This window comes from Scheffersomyces stipitis, chromosome 7 (assembly GCF_000209165.1).
Source record: "Scheffersomyces stipitis CBS 6054 chromosome 7, complete sequence".
Taxonomy (NCBI): domain Eukaryota; kingdom Fungi; phylum Ascomycota; class Pichiomycetes; order Serinales; family Debaryomycetaceae; genus Scheffersomyces; species Scheffersomyces stipitis.
The window spans coordinates 1-12,311 of NC_009047.1; the positions used below are offsets into that span (position 1 = coordinate 1).

Genomic DNA, 12,311 nt, shown 5'->3' on the forward strand with positions numbered 1-12,311 from the left:
ACCGCAAGACGTGAAAAGATCCATACCGCAAGACGTGAAAAGATCCATACCGCAAGACGTGAAAAGATCCATACCGCAAGACGTGAAAAGATCCATACCGCAAGACGTGAAAAGATCCATACCGCAAGACGTGAAAAGATCCATACCGCAAGACGTGAAAAGATCCATACCGCAAGACGTGAAAAGATCCATACCGCAAGACGTGAAAAGACCCGTGCCGCTATTATACATCCGTGCCGCAACTATTAACTCACACCCCTTCGGTCACGTTATATCCTATTTGGGTCGCCTCAATTAACTTCCGTGCCTCAACCAATAGCACGCATCAGTGGTCACGTTATGTCCTGCCCGTGCAACAATCCTAATATCTCGTATCTTTGGTCACGTTATGTCCTATTTTGGGAGTGTTAAATACAGGACTGTTGGTCGAACTGATCTAACCATATCTCCGCTGCAGCAATAGATACGAATCTTGTCAGGTCACGTGAAAGACGCTTTTTCCGCGAATCGGTGCAGGTCTGCTGCGAAGAATGTCGTAGCTCACATTCCTTCCTCGCATAGAATACCGCAATACTTATGAAAATGAGATAACATAGACCCTAGGAATGTCCAGCTATTGAGGACTATGAATTGTTCATTCCTTATATCTTCTTATATTATGTTATTCCCTAAAAATCAAGAATATCCCCCTTCAAATGAACCATACTTTGTTTAATTATAAACTTTAATAATTTTTTCAAACTTTGGGGATCTCGCCTCTCTTTTATACCTCTCAGATCTCATTTTGGTAATACACGCACATCAAATGCGCCTATACTTGTATCCACGTCTATATTGACTGCACATAATTCCCTGTCAATCAATTCTACTCATGTGATTCTAAATGGATAATCCTCCCTCCAAATTCACAACAACTCAATAAAATACAACCCAATATAATACAATATCACTTTCACATTAATCCTACATCATGATATCCACAATAACTAACATTAAATATCCATATTCTTACAATCTTAACTTTTCCCTTACCTTTATTACTTCTCTCAATTTTCTTGTATACAGAGATGTACTGATTGTCTTTCTGGAAAGAATGTGAAAAATAATATAAAAATATTTATTGCTGCAAAAAATTCCACTTACACTAAAAGTAGTACCATTTGAAAACCCTCATTAAATCAAGAAAGAATTCATCACATTTGAATCTTACAAAATTCTAATGCTCTAATGATAACCATTTAGAATATGGTCACATAGTTCTTGGTCACATGACACAACACACTAATATTGGAGCCCAAATGTCTTTAATGTTGTTAGTGCACGAACATTAATCCTGCACCAGTTAAGAGTATCGTCAGAGAATGTTCATTACAATCCTACTTAGGGCGGTTATGGACATACACTCTGATTAAAGGGATCCCATTGGACAGTTGAAAACCAGTGAAAAATTTTCAAGATGGACTCTGCCTTGCGACAGGCCCTATATTTAAATTGTAGCGACTAGCCACGTCTTGGTTCATCGATCGGAACAAACAACGAGCCACCTAGGTTCATCGATCGAAAAACTAGGTTCATTGATAGGAATAAATAGACAGCGAGAAGAGAAGGTTTAAGATTAGGCACATTTTTTAACGTCAACATTACAATTCTGCAAGTAATTTATGTATTATTCCCGATTAGGTGAATTCCCTAAACTCTTTGTATATATGGCCCAAAATCCCACTTTTCTGCTTTATTTTATTAATAATCAATCTCTTTTATAATTGAAACAGTGGCGACTTTAGTTACAACTTCAAGATCATCCTCCAGACCTTCCTGTGTTCAAATTAGTTAGTAACGTATACTAAAAGTAGAATGAATACTCAAGCACCAGGCTATTCAAGTCATAATCCAATAACTTTGGATCTGGGTCTGGACCTGGACCTGGACCAGAACTTCGAAGATGCTCTAGACGACTTCAGCCAAGTAGATATCAAATGCGAAAACTCCAATCTCGTTTCTACCGATGAGCATATTTGGTCGAGCCCTCAATCGTTTAGACGGAGCCTGCCATGTTCTTCAATGCAATCTACTCCAGCGAGGACAAATGTCAAAGACGAACTTGACTACTTGGCCAAAAATTACTTTGTGTTTGTTGAGTCTCTAGGATACTTCTATCTGGAAAAAAGGCATTATTTTATCTCTTCGGATTCGAAATATGCCAGCTCCAAATTATATATAAAGTCAAAGCAAAGATTTCTTGACCTCATTAGCAAACTAACAAAACAATCACCTTATTACAACCAAATAGAACGCGAGTCAAATATTGTGAATGTGGCTACCATTCCAAGCCCTATCCCTGGCATTGAAGCCGAAGAATTTGCCTTCTGTGATTCCTGTAAGTACACCAGAAACATTGGTCACCTCCCAGTGAAATGTGCAAGTCATGGATACATGAGAAGGGGAGAAGGCTATAGAGTGGAACTGGGGGGTTTCTTTCTATTGAAGGAATTCCCACGTATGCCTTCTTTACCTGCTACTCCTCCACCAAGCACTCCAAATGTGACTGCCCTGAGTCCAACCATACCTTGCTCTTCTCCCATCCATCGTCGATCTCGCTTCACCAATAGAGACTTAGAAGTAGAATACAAGGGCCCTCTTATCACCAAAATCTGTGTGAGAGAATCTGAGAATATGACCGCTGATGCCTTTTTGCAAAAATACGCCAATATCATATACATTCCTGATATGGGGTTGTACTGGCACGAACATGAACGTGTGTTTTTGGATAGAAACTCCGAAATTGTTCACAACTCGTTGTCTTCTATCATTGACAAATGCAAGTTTCTTGAAACACACATGCATGCAGTAATGCTGAATTCCTACTACTGGTTTTTGTTAGCCAGCCCTAATACGCTGTCCGAGGTACAAATATGTCTTGAATGGTTGAAAGAACCCCTACATGGCTTATCACCTTCAAAGATCCAGTACTGCCCTAATTGTATCAATTCGGCTATCATCGATGACCATTGTGATGTCGATAACCTTAATGTTCTAACTGGGATGGGATACAGAATGGAGCTGGGGACTATTTTCTTATTAGCACTGGGTGGAGGAATGACAGACATTTTGGAAGATCAACGAGAGGAGGCTCCCGATCTCGAATATTATGCCTCTGATTCTGGTGCTGTCTTCCTGAGCGATGAACAAGAAGCTGAGGGGTCAGTAGACTATGCTTCTGATATGGAAAATCTCACAGTAGATGGTCAAGAAGGTGACGAATTGACAGCAGTAAATGGAGAATCTGAGTCGGATACTCTCTTAGAAGATGAAGTTCAAGAAGGTGACTTTAGATCATTTGACGATTCTTCTGATTCGGATAATCTCTTTGTAGATGATGCACAAGAAGATGATGAAGAAATGATTGACATTGCAATAGATAATGATACTGAATCGGATAATGACGAATCAGACATTTCAGCTTATGATACCTCCGATGATGGTCTTGATAATGAATATGAACCAGAAGCAGATTTATTATATGACGAAGAAACTGTTAGGATTTCCACTGTTAGTGGATGGTCTCAGTTAAAAAAGAAGGGTATTTGTCAAATTAACAATCTTCTTTGGCTGAGAGGACAACAACACTTCCTTGACATCACCTCCAGGGCTTTCAGGTCCTTTCTCATGGGAACAGTGTCAAATGCACAATATACCCAGATGTTGGAAGATGTTGAGGAATGGGTCGATCTTATGCCTCAGTACTATAGAATTCCAATAGATACCAAGGGTAGAACATTTGAAATTCTCCGTCCCTTTCCCAGGCTTCCTCCAAACATACATACGTACTGTTCGGAATGTGGCTTTGTAATAGGATTCAACGAGAACAATGAAAACTTAAGAAGCTCTGCCCGTCATGCAAAGAATACTGGTCATGATAGATTCATCAGTCGAGAAGGGTATGCAATCAGGGCCGCAACGGGATTCAATCTCTTGGTAATATTGGGGTCAAGCGAATCAATCAGTACGTGCGAATCGGAGGATGGCGATTATGATGACGAAGATATTGTTATTCCTTCATTCGACGATGGACTGGGTTCACCAGTCACACACCCTGAATTCATAGTGGAGCCGTATTCCACAGACGAAGAGGCCAGCGACTACGAACAAGAACCTGAATCTCTTCCACCTCCATCCAAGGAAGAAGAAATCGAGGTCTCTGAACTATTGAGATACTCCCATGGGTTAGTTTACGATCCTATCTTCTACTTGTACTACTACATAACAGAAGAGCGGTATGTTGACGTGAATTCAAAGTTTTTCAAAAACACATTGGAAGATATTGGTGACCACAAAAGCCGTATTCGAAACTTGGTGGACCGTGTCATTAGCACTCAAATCATTGACTCCAGCAAATTCGAGAAGAAAGTAACCAGAGGACACATCCACTGGGCCAAAGAATTGTCCAAAGTAGCTTACTCGAAGAAACTATGCTTTTGTAAACAATGCTATCAGATATTTAAAACAAAAACTGCGTTTTCCAGGCACAGGCGTGATTATGCGAGCATGGTCGGAAGAGAACATGCTGGTCATGACACAAGTGCGGATTTCAAAGGATACCTTTTGGAGCGACCAAAGGGCCTCTACTATGCAATAGGTATTCCAGATGATGTTGCTGAAGCCGAAGCTGCAGCTACTGTTGAAGAAATTACAGGTCTGAGTTCACAATGGGTTATGGGTGGGCCTGGGTGGACGGCGGAAGAATATGAAAGCAAAGTGAAATGGTTAGAGGTCAAGCTAGGTATGCTCCCCGACCAATTCTTGGCCAAGCACAACTACTTGCTAGTGAAGGAGCTTGGCTTATACTATGATTTCACGCAGAAGTGGTTCCGAAGTATAACACACAGGTTGCTGAGGAAGGTCTTCTTTGCCGACTTAGTGCTGAGCGTGAGGAGTGAGTTAATATCCTACATGCTCCACAATATGGATAGAAAGTATGAATACATGTTGGCACCCCGTCACCAGCAGCAAGTTGCCACTTTGCAAGCAGCAGTAAAATATGACGGTCCAGTGGTGGCGGTGGAAAATGGCAACGGAGAGCATCTCGATTTCGAGTTGGTAGATAACTGCATACAGCCAACTAAATACTACATGTGTCATGTGTGTAAGTTCATTGCCCACCACTCCAGCGTTACCGCTCATATCAAACAAGCCAAGCACCAACGAGAAGAGGGACCTGAAAAGCATGTTGTGTATGGTTACAGTGTTCGGAATGTAGAGGCCAAGACAAACTACTTCCGAATTCAACTGAACCTAGCCGCTGGGTTTCACGAACCAACAGATAGCTCTGCGGAATTGCAAATTGTAGATCCATTTTTATCCAGATACAAAGCGCATGAGTATACAAAGTTCCGCTCATTTTTGAACATGGCTAATGACAAAAGATGGCCACGTTTGGTACAATTGTGCAAGAAATATGTAACGAAGAAAAGATTAGCTTTGAGTACCGGATCTTCTCTCTCAGCGCTCATCGATAACCCCAGGTTCTGTAGCACTCCAAACTCTGCCCTGCGATATGGACTCGCGCTAGCCAGATTCCTCTATGTTGCCATGAAAATGTGCGAGTTGAAGGAACACAAAGCAATGGAAGCGTTTGATCAAGTATTCTGTGCCAACAAAGAACAGGGATTACGAAGATTTTTCGGTCAAATGAAGATATTTGGCGCGTTCTGGTTGTTGTCTCCGGTGCTAGTGTTGCAGGAAGACGACCTAAACTACATGGACGATATCTTTATGAGCAGTCTAATGGTGTGTCTTCTTGATGAAGGAGGAATAGGATTCAAAATTAAGTCGTACCGCTGCGATTTCTGCAGTGGCCTATCCTTTGCATTCAAATGTATAGCTGTGGACGTGATGAAAAAAGACAAGTCTTATGTCCATCCTTTTGTTGAGGATTGTAACAAGTCTGCTTCCATATCACTCAATTTCGGCCGATTTCGCAAGTTCAGTGCCGATGTACACTCGTTGAGTCCTCGAACATTTGGAAGGACCATGAATGTGCTACGTGTTGGAGACATAATAAGAATAAATACATTTGAAGTTGGACTCAACGACATCAAAAAATGGGTCTATGATGCCATTCAGCAATATGTACTTGAAGTCGAGGAACTTTTCGTGGACATCAACATCACGCCAACTATGGCCATGCATGAGATGCTGGCAGCACAAAAACCAAGAGTTGTTGGAATGCCTCAAACTAGTTACAACTGGGATCAAAGGGACATCGACAGATGCTTGGAAATTAATCTGGTTGATAAGTATGATGTCAAAAGTCTTCAGTGTTTCCGTCGCCGACTCTCTAGATTGAACAACTATTTTTTTTGTATGATCTTGTTGACGTGTGGGTCTCCGTATCGTTTAACGGAATTATACCTGGTTCTTATTCGTAACGAAGAAAGATTGGGAAGTAATGTATTTGTTGCTGATGGGATGCTTGGCCTCTTTACCAACAATGGAAAGAACAGTATGAAATATAGTCGAGAACGTCCTATTCTCAAGATGTTGCCCGAAGAGGTGTCAGAATGCTTGGCTCACTATATCTATTTTGTCCGGCCATTCGAATACACTCTTGTTGAATACCAAGAACAAACCGGTTCATTGAGCCTCACAGAGTTTAAGAAACTAAGTGATAAATACAAGCTCCATTTGTTCATGGGAGAGAAGGGAATCAAAAGCAGTACTACTCTTGGAAAATCGTTCCGTAAGTTCATAAATAAAACAACTCCAAAGCTTAGAGGAATCATGTACGGTGAAATAAGACAAGTGCTTTCATATTTTGTTGGGGCGAACGTCTCTGGGATGATTGGGTTACAGATCAAGATTGACAACACCCTTGCCGAACAGGCTGGGCATTCGTTTAGTAGGTTTGTCGAAAGTTATGCCACAAATAGAGATGGCTACAATCATGTCATGCTTCAAAGAATGAGAGACTGTCTGGCAGCCTGGCATACCTGTTTGGAGATGAGGACTCTTCAGATATTTACGCCTAGCATATTTACTAGGAACGAACCACCGAAATTGACAGGAGAGGAACTCTTGGAGGCAGGCAGAAAGATATTTGGACAACAGTTTAGGTTCAAGGAGGGCCAACAACAGGCCACATCGGATGTAGCTAATTGCTTCAGTATGATGGTGGCTATTAATCTGGGAAAGACGACTTGTTGCATTATTGCGATGTTGGCAGAGCGTACTAACAGTCTTCGCCGGACCAATCGAGGTAAAAAGACTCACTGTGTTACGATATTTGTGGTACCTTATATTTCTACACTCAACTCCACCATCCGCCAATTAACAGAAAATTTCAAGGTGCATACGTATGATGGTTCTGTTGGACAGGTCAACAATTATGATGTTCTTTTGATGCTGCTTGAAGACGGCCACCTTAGACATCTTGATTCGGTAGTCAGACATATTCAGTCTACTAATTATCGAGGCAAGACCTATCTCCGCCGGGTGGTGGTTGATGATGCACATATTTTGCAAATGAAACAATACGTGATAGAAGGAAACAAAAATGTACCAATAGTATTTTTGACGTCATTCCTTTCACAGAAGGAAGACGATACGTTGAGTACATTATTTAATCTCGAATCCTTGGTGAGGGTGTCGTCACAGGAACCACTCTTGCCTCATAAAGAGTTCACTCTTTTCAAGAAGCCTAGTACCACGTCAATATGTCAGACGGTTATAGACAAAGTTAGGAGTTTGGGTTCGGCAATTGTGATTGCCGAGTCTTCTGATAAAGTGTCGTACTTGTTAAATAGAATGGCCGTTGAGGTTCCAAGTATAGGTATCTATGGATCCCCAGATGCCAGAGCAGCTGCTTTAAATAAGATAGCCAGTGAGAATATCAGGGTTGTGGTTACTACGGCAGAGGCGATGGTTGGTCTTCATATGTTCAAACATACAACCGTCTTGTTTGCATATTCGATTAACAACCCGATAGAATTGCTTGTTGGCAGTCAATTGAGCAGTGGGAAGGTAGAAATGGTATTGCTCAACTTTTATTCGACTGAGTTTCAACGAGACTTATTGGACACTTGTGTTAATTTAATGATAATGAGACATATGCGTTTAACTGAACAAACTTGTTATGAGGCTGGTAAGGAGCGGTGTCATGCTTGTGTCAACAAGAGAAGACATGCATGAAGTGTATTCGTTTTCATAATCGTATGTATGCTATTCTAAATAAAAAACCTCTTCTTTCGGTAAAAACAACTCAATCTTTTTACAACATTCATTGAAGATTAGGTACGTAAGTAATACTACTGTCTCTGTCCCAGGGTGTTCAACCTCAATTGCATAATTATACTGCCACAGCGTGAAACGTCAACACTGCAATTTGAAAGCCGTGCCAACGGAGCGCAAAATTTTTCAAAATGTCAAATAGACGCAAGCGAGATTGTGCAACCTCGCCTATCGCAACGAATTTGTATGCGCCATAGTTAAATTATCCACATAGTGTGCAGGCGAGGTGCGTAGTGCGCCTGTCACGGGCAAAAAATCACACTTGCTGTGCAGTTCCGAGGTGCGTACTTTTGCCTGTCACGACTCAAAAAATACGACATTCCGCGACATCCACAACATAAATGTCGTTTCGCACCCATTATTTAGCGCATACCTTACGTCACTTCCACAAACATCCATGAAAACTTGGCCCGTCAGATCCATACCGCAAGACGTGAAAAGATCCATACCGCAAGACGTGAAAAGATCCATACCGCAAGACGTGAAAAGATCCATACCGCAAGACGTGAAAAGATCCATGCCGCAAGACGTGAAAAGATCCATACCGCAAGACGTGAAAAGATCCATACCGCAAGACGTGAAAAGATCCATACCGCAAGACGTGAAAAGATCCATACCGCAAGACGTGAAAAGATCCATACCGCAAGGCCCGTGCCGCTATTATACCTCCGTGCCGCAACTATTAACTCACACCCCTTTGGTCACTTTATATCCTATTTGGGTCGCCTCACTTAACTTCCGTGCCTCAACCAAAATCTTACATATTTGGTCACGTTATGTCATGCCCGTGCAAACAACTAGTATCTCGTAAATTTTGTCACCCTATGTCCTATTTGGGTCGATTCCATACAGGACTATTGGCAAAATATGACGTAAGCATTTTACATCTGCAGAAATAGATAAGACAACACTCCGGTCACGTGAATGGCTGCTTTTGGGCGATCCGATACTTCTACTGCGAAGAATGTCTTAGGTCACATTCCTTCCTCGCACAAAACACTGGAATACTTATGAAAACTTAGATAAAAATATCCTACCTCAAAGCCTTCTTCATACAACTGGTTGTCAATACACAATGGAGCAGTCTGTTCGACTGGATCAAACTTGTCCAACTTTTCGTAGGAGTGACGAGTTTTTGAGGGGTATCAATTGTTCAGACAATATTCTCTTGACCTGTCGCTACTGTTCTGACCACCGATTTACCTATGGCAATGCTTTGCTAATTTGGTACATCTGCTAGACAAGACGCCCACCTGGTCTAATAGAATCCTACTGTTGAACATTATGTAATTCCATAAAAATCCAGGATATCCTACTTCAAATGAATCAATTGATGATCTTCATAATTATTTTCAAACTTTGGGGATCTCGCCATCCTTTTATACCTCTCAGTTCTCATTTTAGTAATACACGCACATCAAATGCGGTTAAATTGTTTCACCTCTATATTGACTGTACATAACCCCCTATCAATCAATTTCAGTCATGTGATTCTAAATGGATAATCCTCCCTCCAAATTCACAACAACTCAATATAATACAACAATATCACATTCCCACTAAATCATACATCATCCTATCAACAGTAACCAACACCAAATATCCATATTCTTACAATCTTAACTTTTCCCTTACCTCTATTACTTTTTAATTTTCTTGTATACATGAACTGCTTGTCTCTCTAGAAAGAATGCGAAATATACTGTAAAAATACTAATTGCTGCAAAAAATTGCACCTGTCCTAAAAGTAATACCATTCGATTACCATCATTCAATCAAGTAAGAATTCATCACCTTTGAATCTTAAAAAATTCGAATGCTCTAATTATATCTACTTAAAATATGTTCACATGGTATCCGGTCACATGACACAACACGCAAATATGGCAACCCAGAAGTATAGCTATTCTGAAGAAGTGTCCGAGTGCTTGGCTTACGGTATCTGTTCGAACATACTCTAGTTCAGTACCTAGAACAAACTGGTTCATTGAAATTCACTGAGTTTGAAGACCTCAGTGACAAATACAAGCTCCATTTGTTCATGGGAGAAAAAAACATCAAAAGCAGTACTGTCCTTGGAAAGTCGTTGCGTCAGTTTGTGGCTTCAACAACTCCAAAGCTTAGTGGAATAAAATACGGGGAAATAAGACAAGTACTTTCATATTTGGTTGCGGAGAAAGTGTCTGGGATGGTTGGATTACAGAACATTATTGACAAAACCCTTGCCGAACAGTCTGGGCATTCTTTTAGAAGGTTTGTCGAAAGTTATGCCACAGATAGAAATGGTTACAATAACGTAATGCTACAACGAATGAGAGACTGTCTGGCAGCCTGGCATACGTGTTTGGAGATGAGGACTCTTCAGATATTCTCGCCTAGTATATGGATCGAGGACGAACTACCGAAATTTACGGGCCAGGAACTTATAGATGCCGGCAGACAGATGTTTGGGCCACACTTTAAGTTCAAGAGGGACCAGCAACAGGCTACTTCAGATGTGGCCAATTGCTTCAGTACGACGGTGGCTATTAACCTGGGAAAGACGACTTGTTGCCTCATTGCGATGTTGGCGGAGCTTAATTTCAGTCGTCGCCAGTCCGATCGACACAGAAAGATTTACTTGGTTACGATATTGGTGGTACCTTACGTTTCTACACTCAATTCCACCATCCGGCAATTAACAGACTTGGGGTTCAAGGTGCGTACGTTTCATGGGGCTGATGGACTGGTCACCGACTACGATGTTCTTTTGATGCTGCTTGAAGACGGCCACCTTAGATATCTTAATCAGGTAGTCAGACATTTTGAGTCCGTTGCTCATCAAGGCAGGACCTATCTCCGGCGGGTGGTGGTTGACGATGCCCATATTTTGCAGATGAAAGATTTTGTGGTTGATGGAAACAGAAATGTACCCGTCGTATTTTTGACATCATTCCTTCCCCAGGTTTCAGACAATTCGATGCGTACATTATTTAGTCTCAATCGGTTGGGAAGGGTGTCGTCACAGGATCCAATATTGCCTCACAAAGAATTCACTCTTGTCAAGAAGCCGAATGCCGCGTCAATAAATCAGACGATTTCATACAGAGTTAGGAGTTTGGGTTCGGCGCTTGTACTCGTTCAATCTTATGAAAATGTGTTGTACTTGGAACATCGGTTGGCTGAGGAGGGGGTTCCATGTATAGGTGTCTGTGGAATTCCACAGCGCAGAACAGCTGCCTTAGAAAAGATGGCCAGTGAGAATATCAAGGTCGTGGTTACTACGGCAGAAGCCATGGTGGGTCTACATCAGTTCGAGGCTACAACCGTGTTGTTTGCATATTCGATTAGAAACCCTATAGAATTGCTTGTAGCCAGTCAATTTAGCAGTGGGAAGGTGGAGATGGTTTTGTACAACACCTGTTCGTCTGCGTTTCAACGAGAATTGTCAAACAATTGTGTCAACTTAATACTAATGAGACACATGCGTATGACGGAAGAAACCTGTTATGATGCTGGCAAGGAGCAGTGTCATATTTGTGCCAACAAGAGAAGAAGAGGATAGACACTGTCTGTTTAGACGTCGCTGATCCGGCCACTTACTAGCAGATTAATATATAATAACTATAGTTCCTCTTCCCTGTAACTTAAGTCTAGCTTACGCCTGTATTCAGACGCCTCAAAATGCTTTGGCTAGAGAACAAACAGCCAGAGGCACCGTCGCTCGTGACCCGTCAAGTGTGATTTGCGATAGCTTTTGCCTGTATCCAATCAAATAATCAACGCCTCAAAATGCTTTGGCTAGAGAACAAACAGCCAGAGGCCCCGTCGCTCGTGACCCGTCAAGTGTGATTTGCGACATTTCTATTTCCTGTCTCTAAGCAGTCCATCCTGCCTGTAAGCAGTCTGTCCTGTCTCTAAGCCATTTTCAGGGTCCTCAACCTCGACCTCGTCACCGCACGCCATAGTTAAGGCCCATAGTTAAGCGACCGAAGTGTGAAACTGCCCGCCTGTCCTTTCGCAGGTGGGGCGAAAGTACAGAAAAT

The 12,311-nt window shown here is 41.7% G+C and overlaps 3 protein-coding genes across 3 annotated transcripts; all 3 read left to right on the forward strand. All coding sequences in view use genetic code 12, as the record gives it.

Annotated features, from left to right (window-relative positions):
* Positions 1-1,854: 1,854 nt before the first annotated feature.
* On the forward strand, positions 1,855-8,187 carry ADD2.2 (ATP-dependent DNA helicase; the record flags this gene model as incomplete). The annotated part of the gene is made up of 1 exon (XM_001385984.1): positions 1,855-8,187. The coding sequence occupies one exon, from the start codon at positions 1,855-1,857 to the stop codon at positions 8,185-8,187; it is 6,333 nt and encodes a 2,110-aa protein (XP_001386021.2).
* A 230-nt stretch (positions 8,188-8,417) lies between these two features.
* PICST_33213 (predicted protein) lies at positions 8,418-9,097 on the forward strand (the record flags this gene model as incomplete). Its single annotated transcript, XM_001385985.1, has 3 exons — positions 8,418-8,470; positions 8,501-8,512; positions 8,560-9,097. The coding sequence occupies 3 exons, from the start codon at positions 8,418-8,420 to the stop codon at positions 9,095-9,097; spliced, it is 603 nt and encodes a 200-aa protein (XP_001386022.1).
* A 1,377-nt stretch (positions 9,098-10,474) lies between these two features.
* Positions 10,475-11,830, forward strand: PICST_33214 (predicted protein; the record flags this gene model as incomplete). The annotated part of the gene is made up of 1 exon (XM_001385986.1): positions 10,475-11,830. The coding sequence occupies one exon, from the start codon at positions 10,475-10,477 to the stop codon at positions 11,828-11,830; it is 1,356 nt and encodes a 451-aa protein (XP_001386023.2).
* Positions 11,831-12,311: the final 481 nt, after the last annotated feature.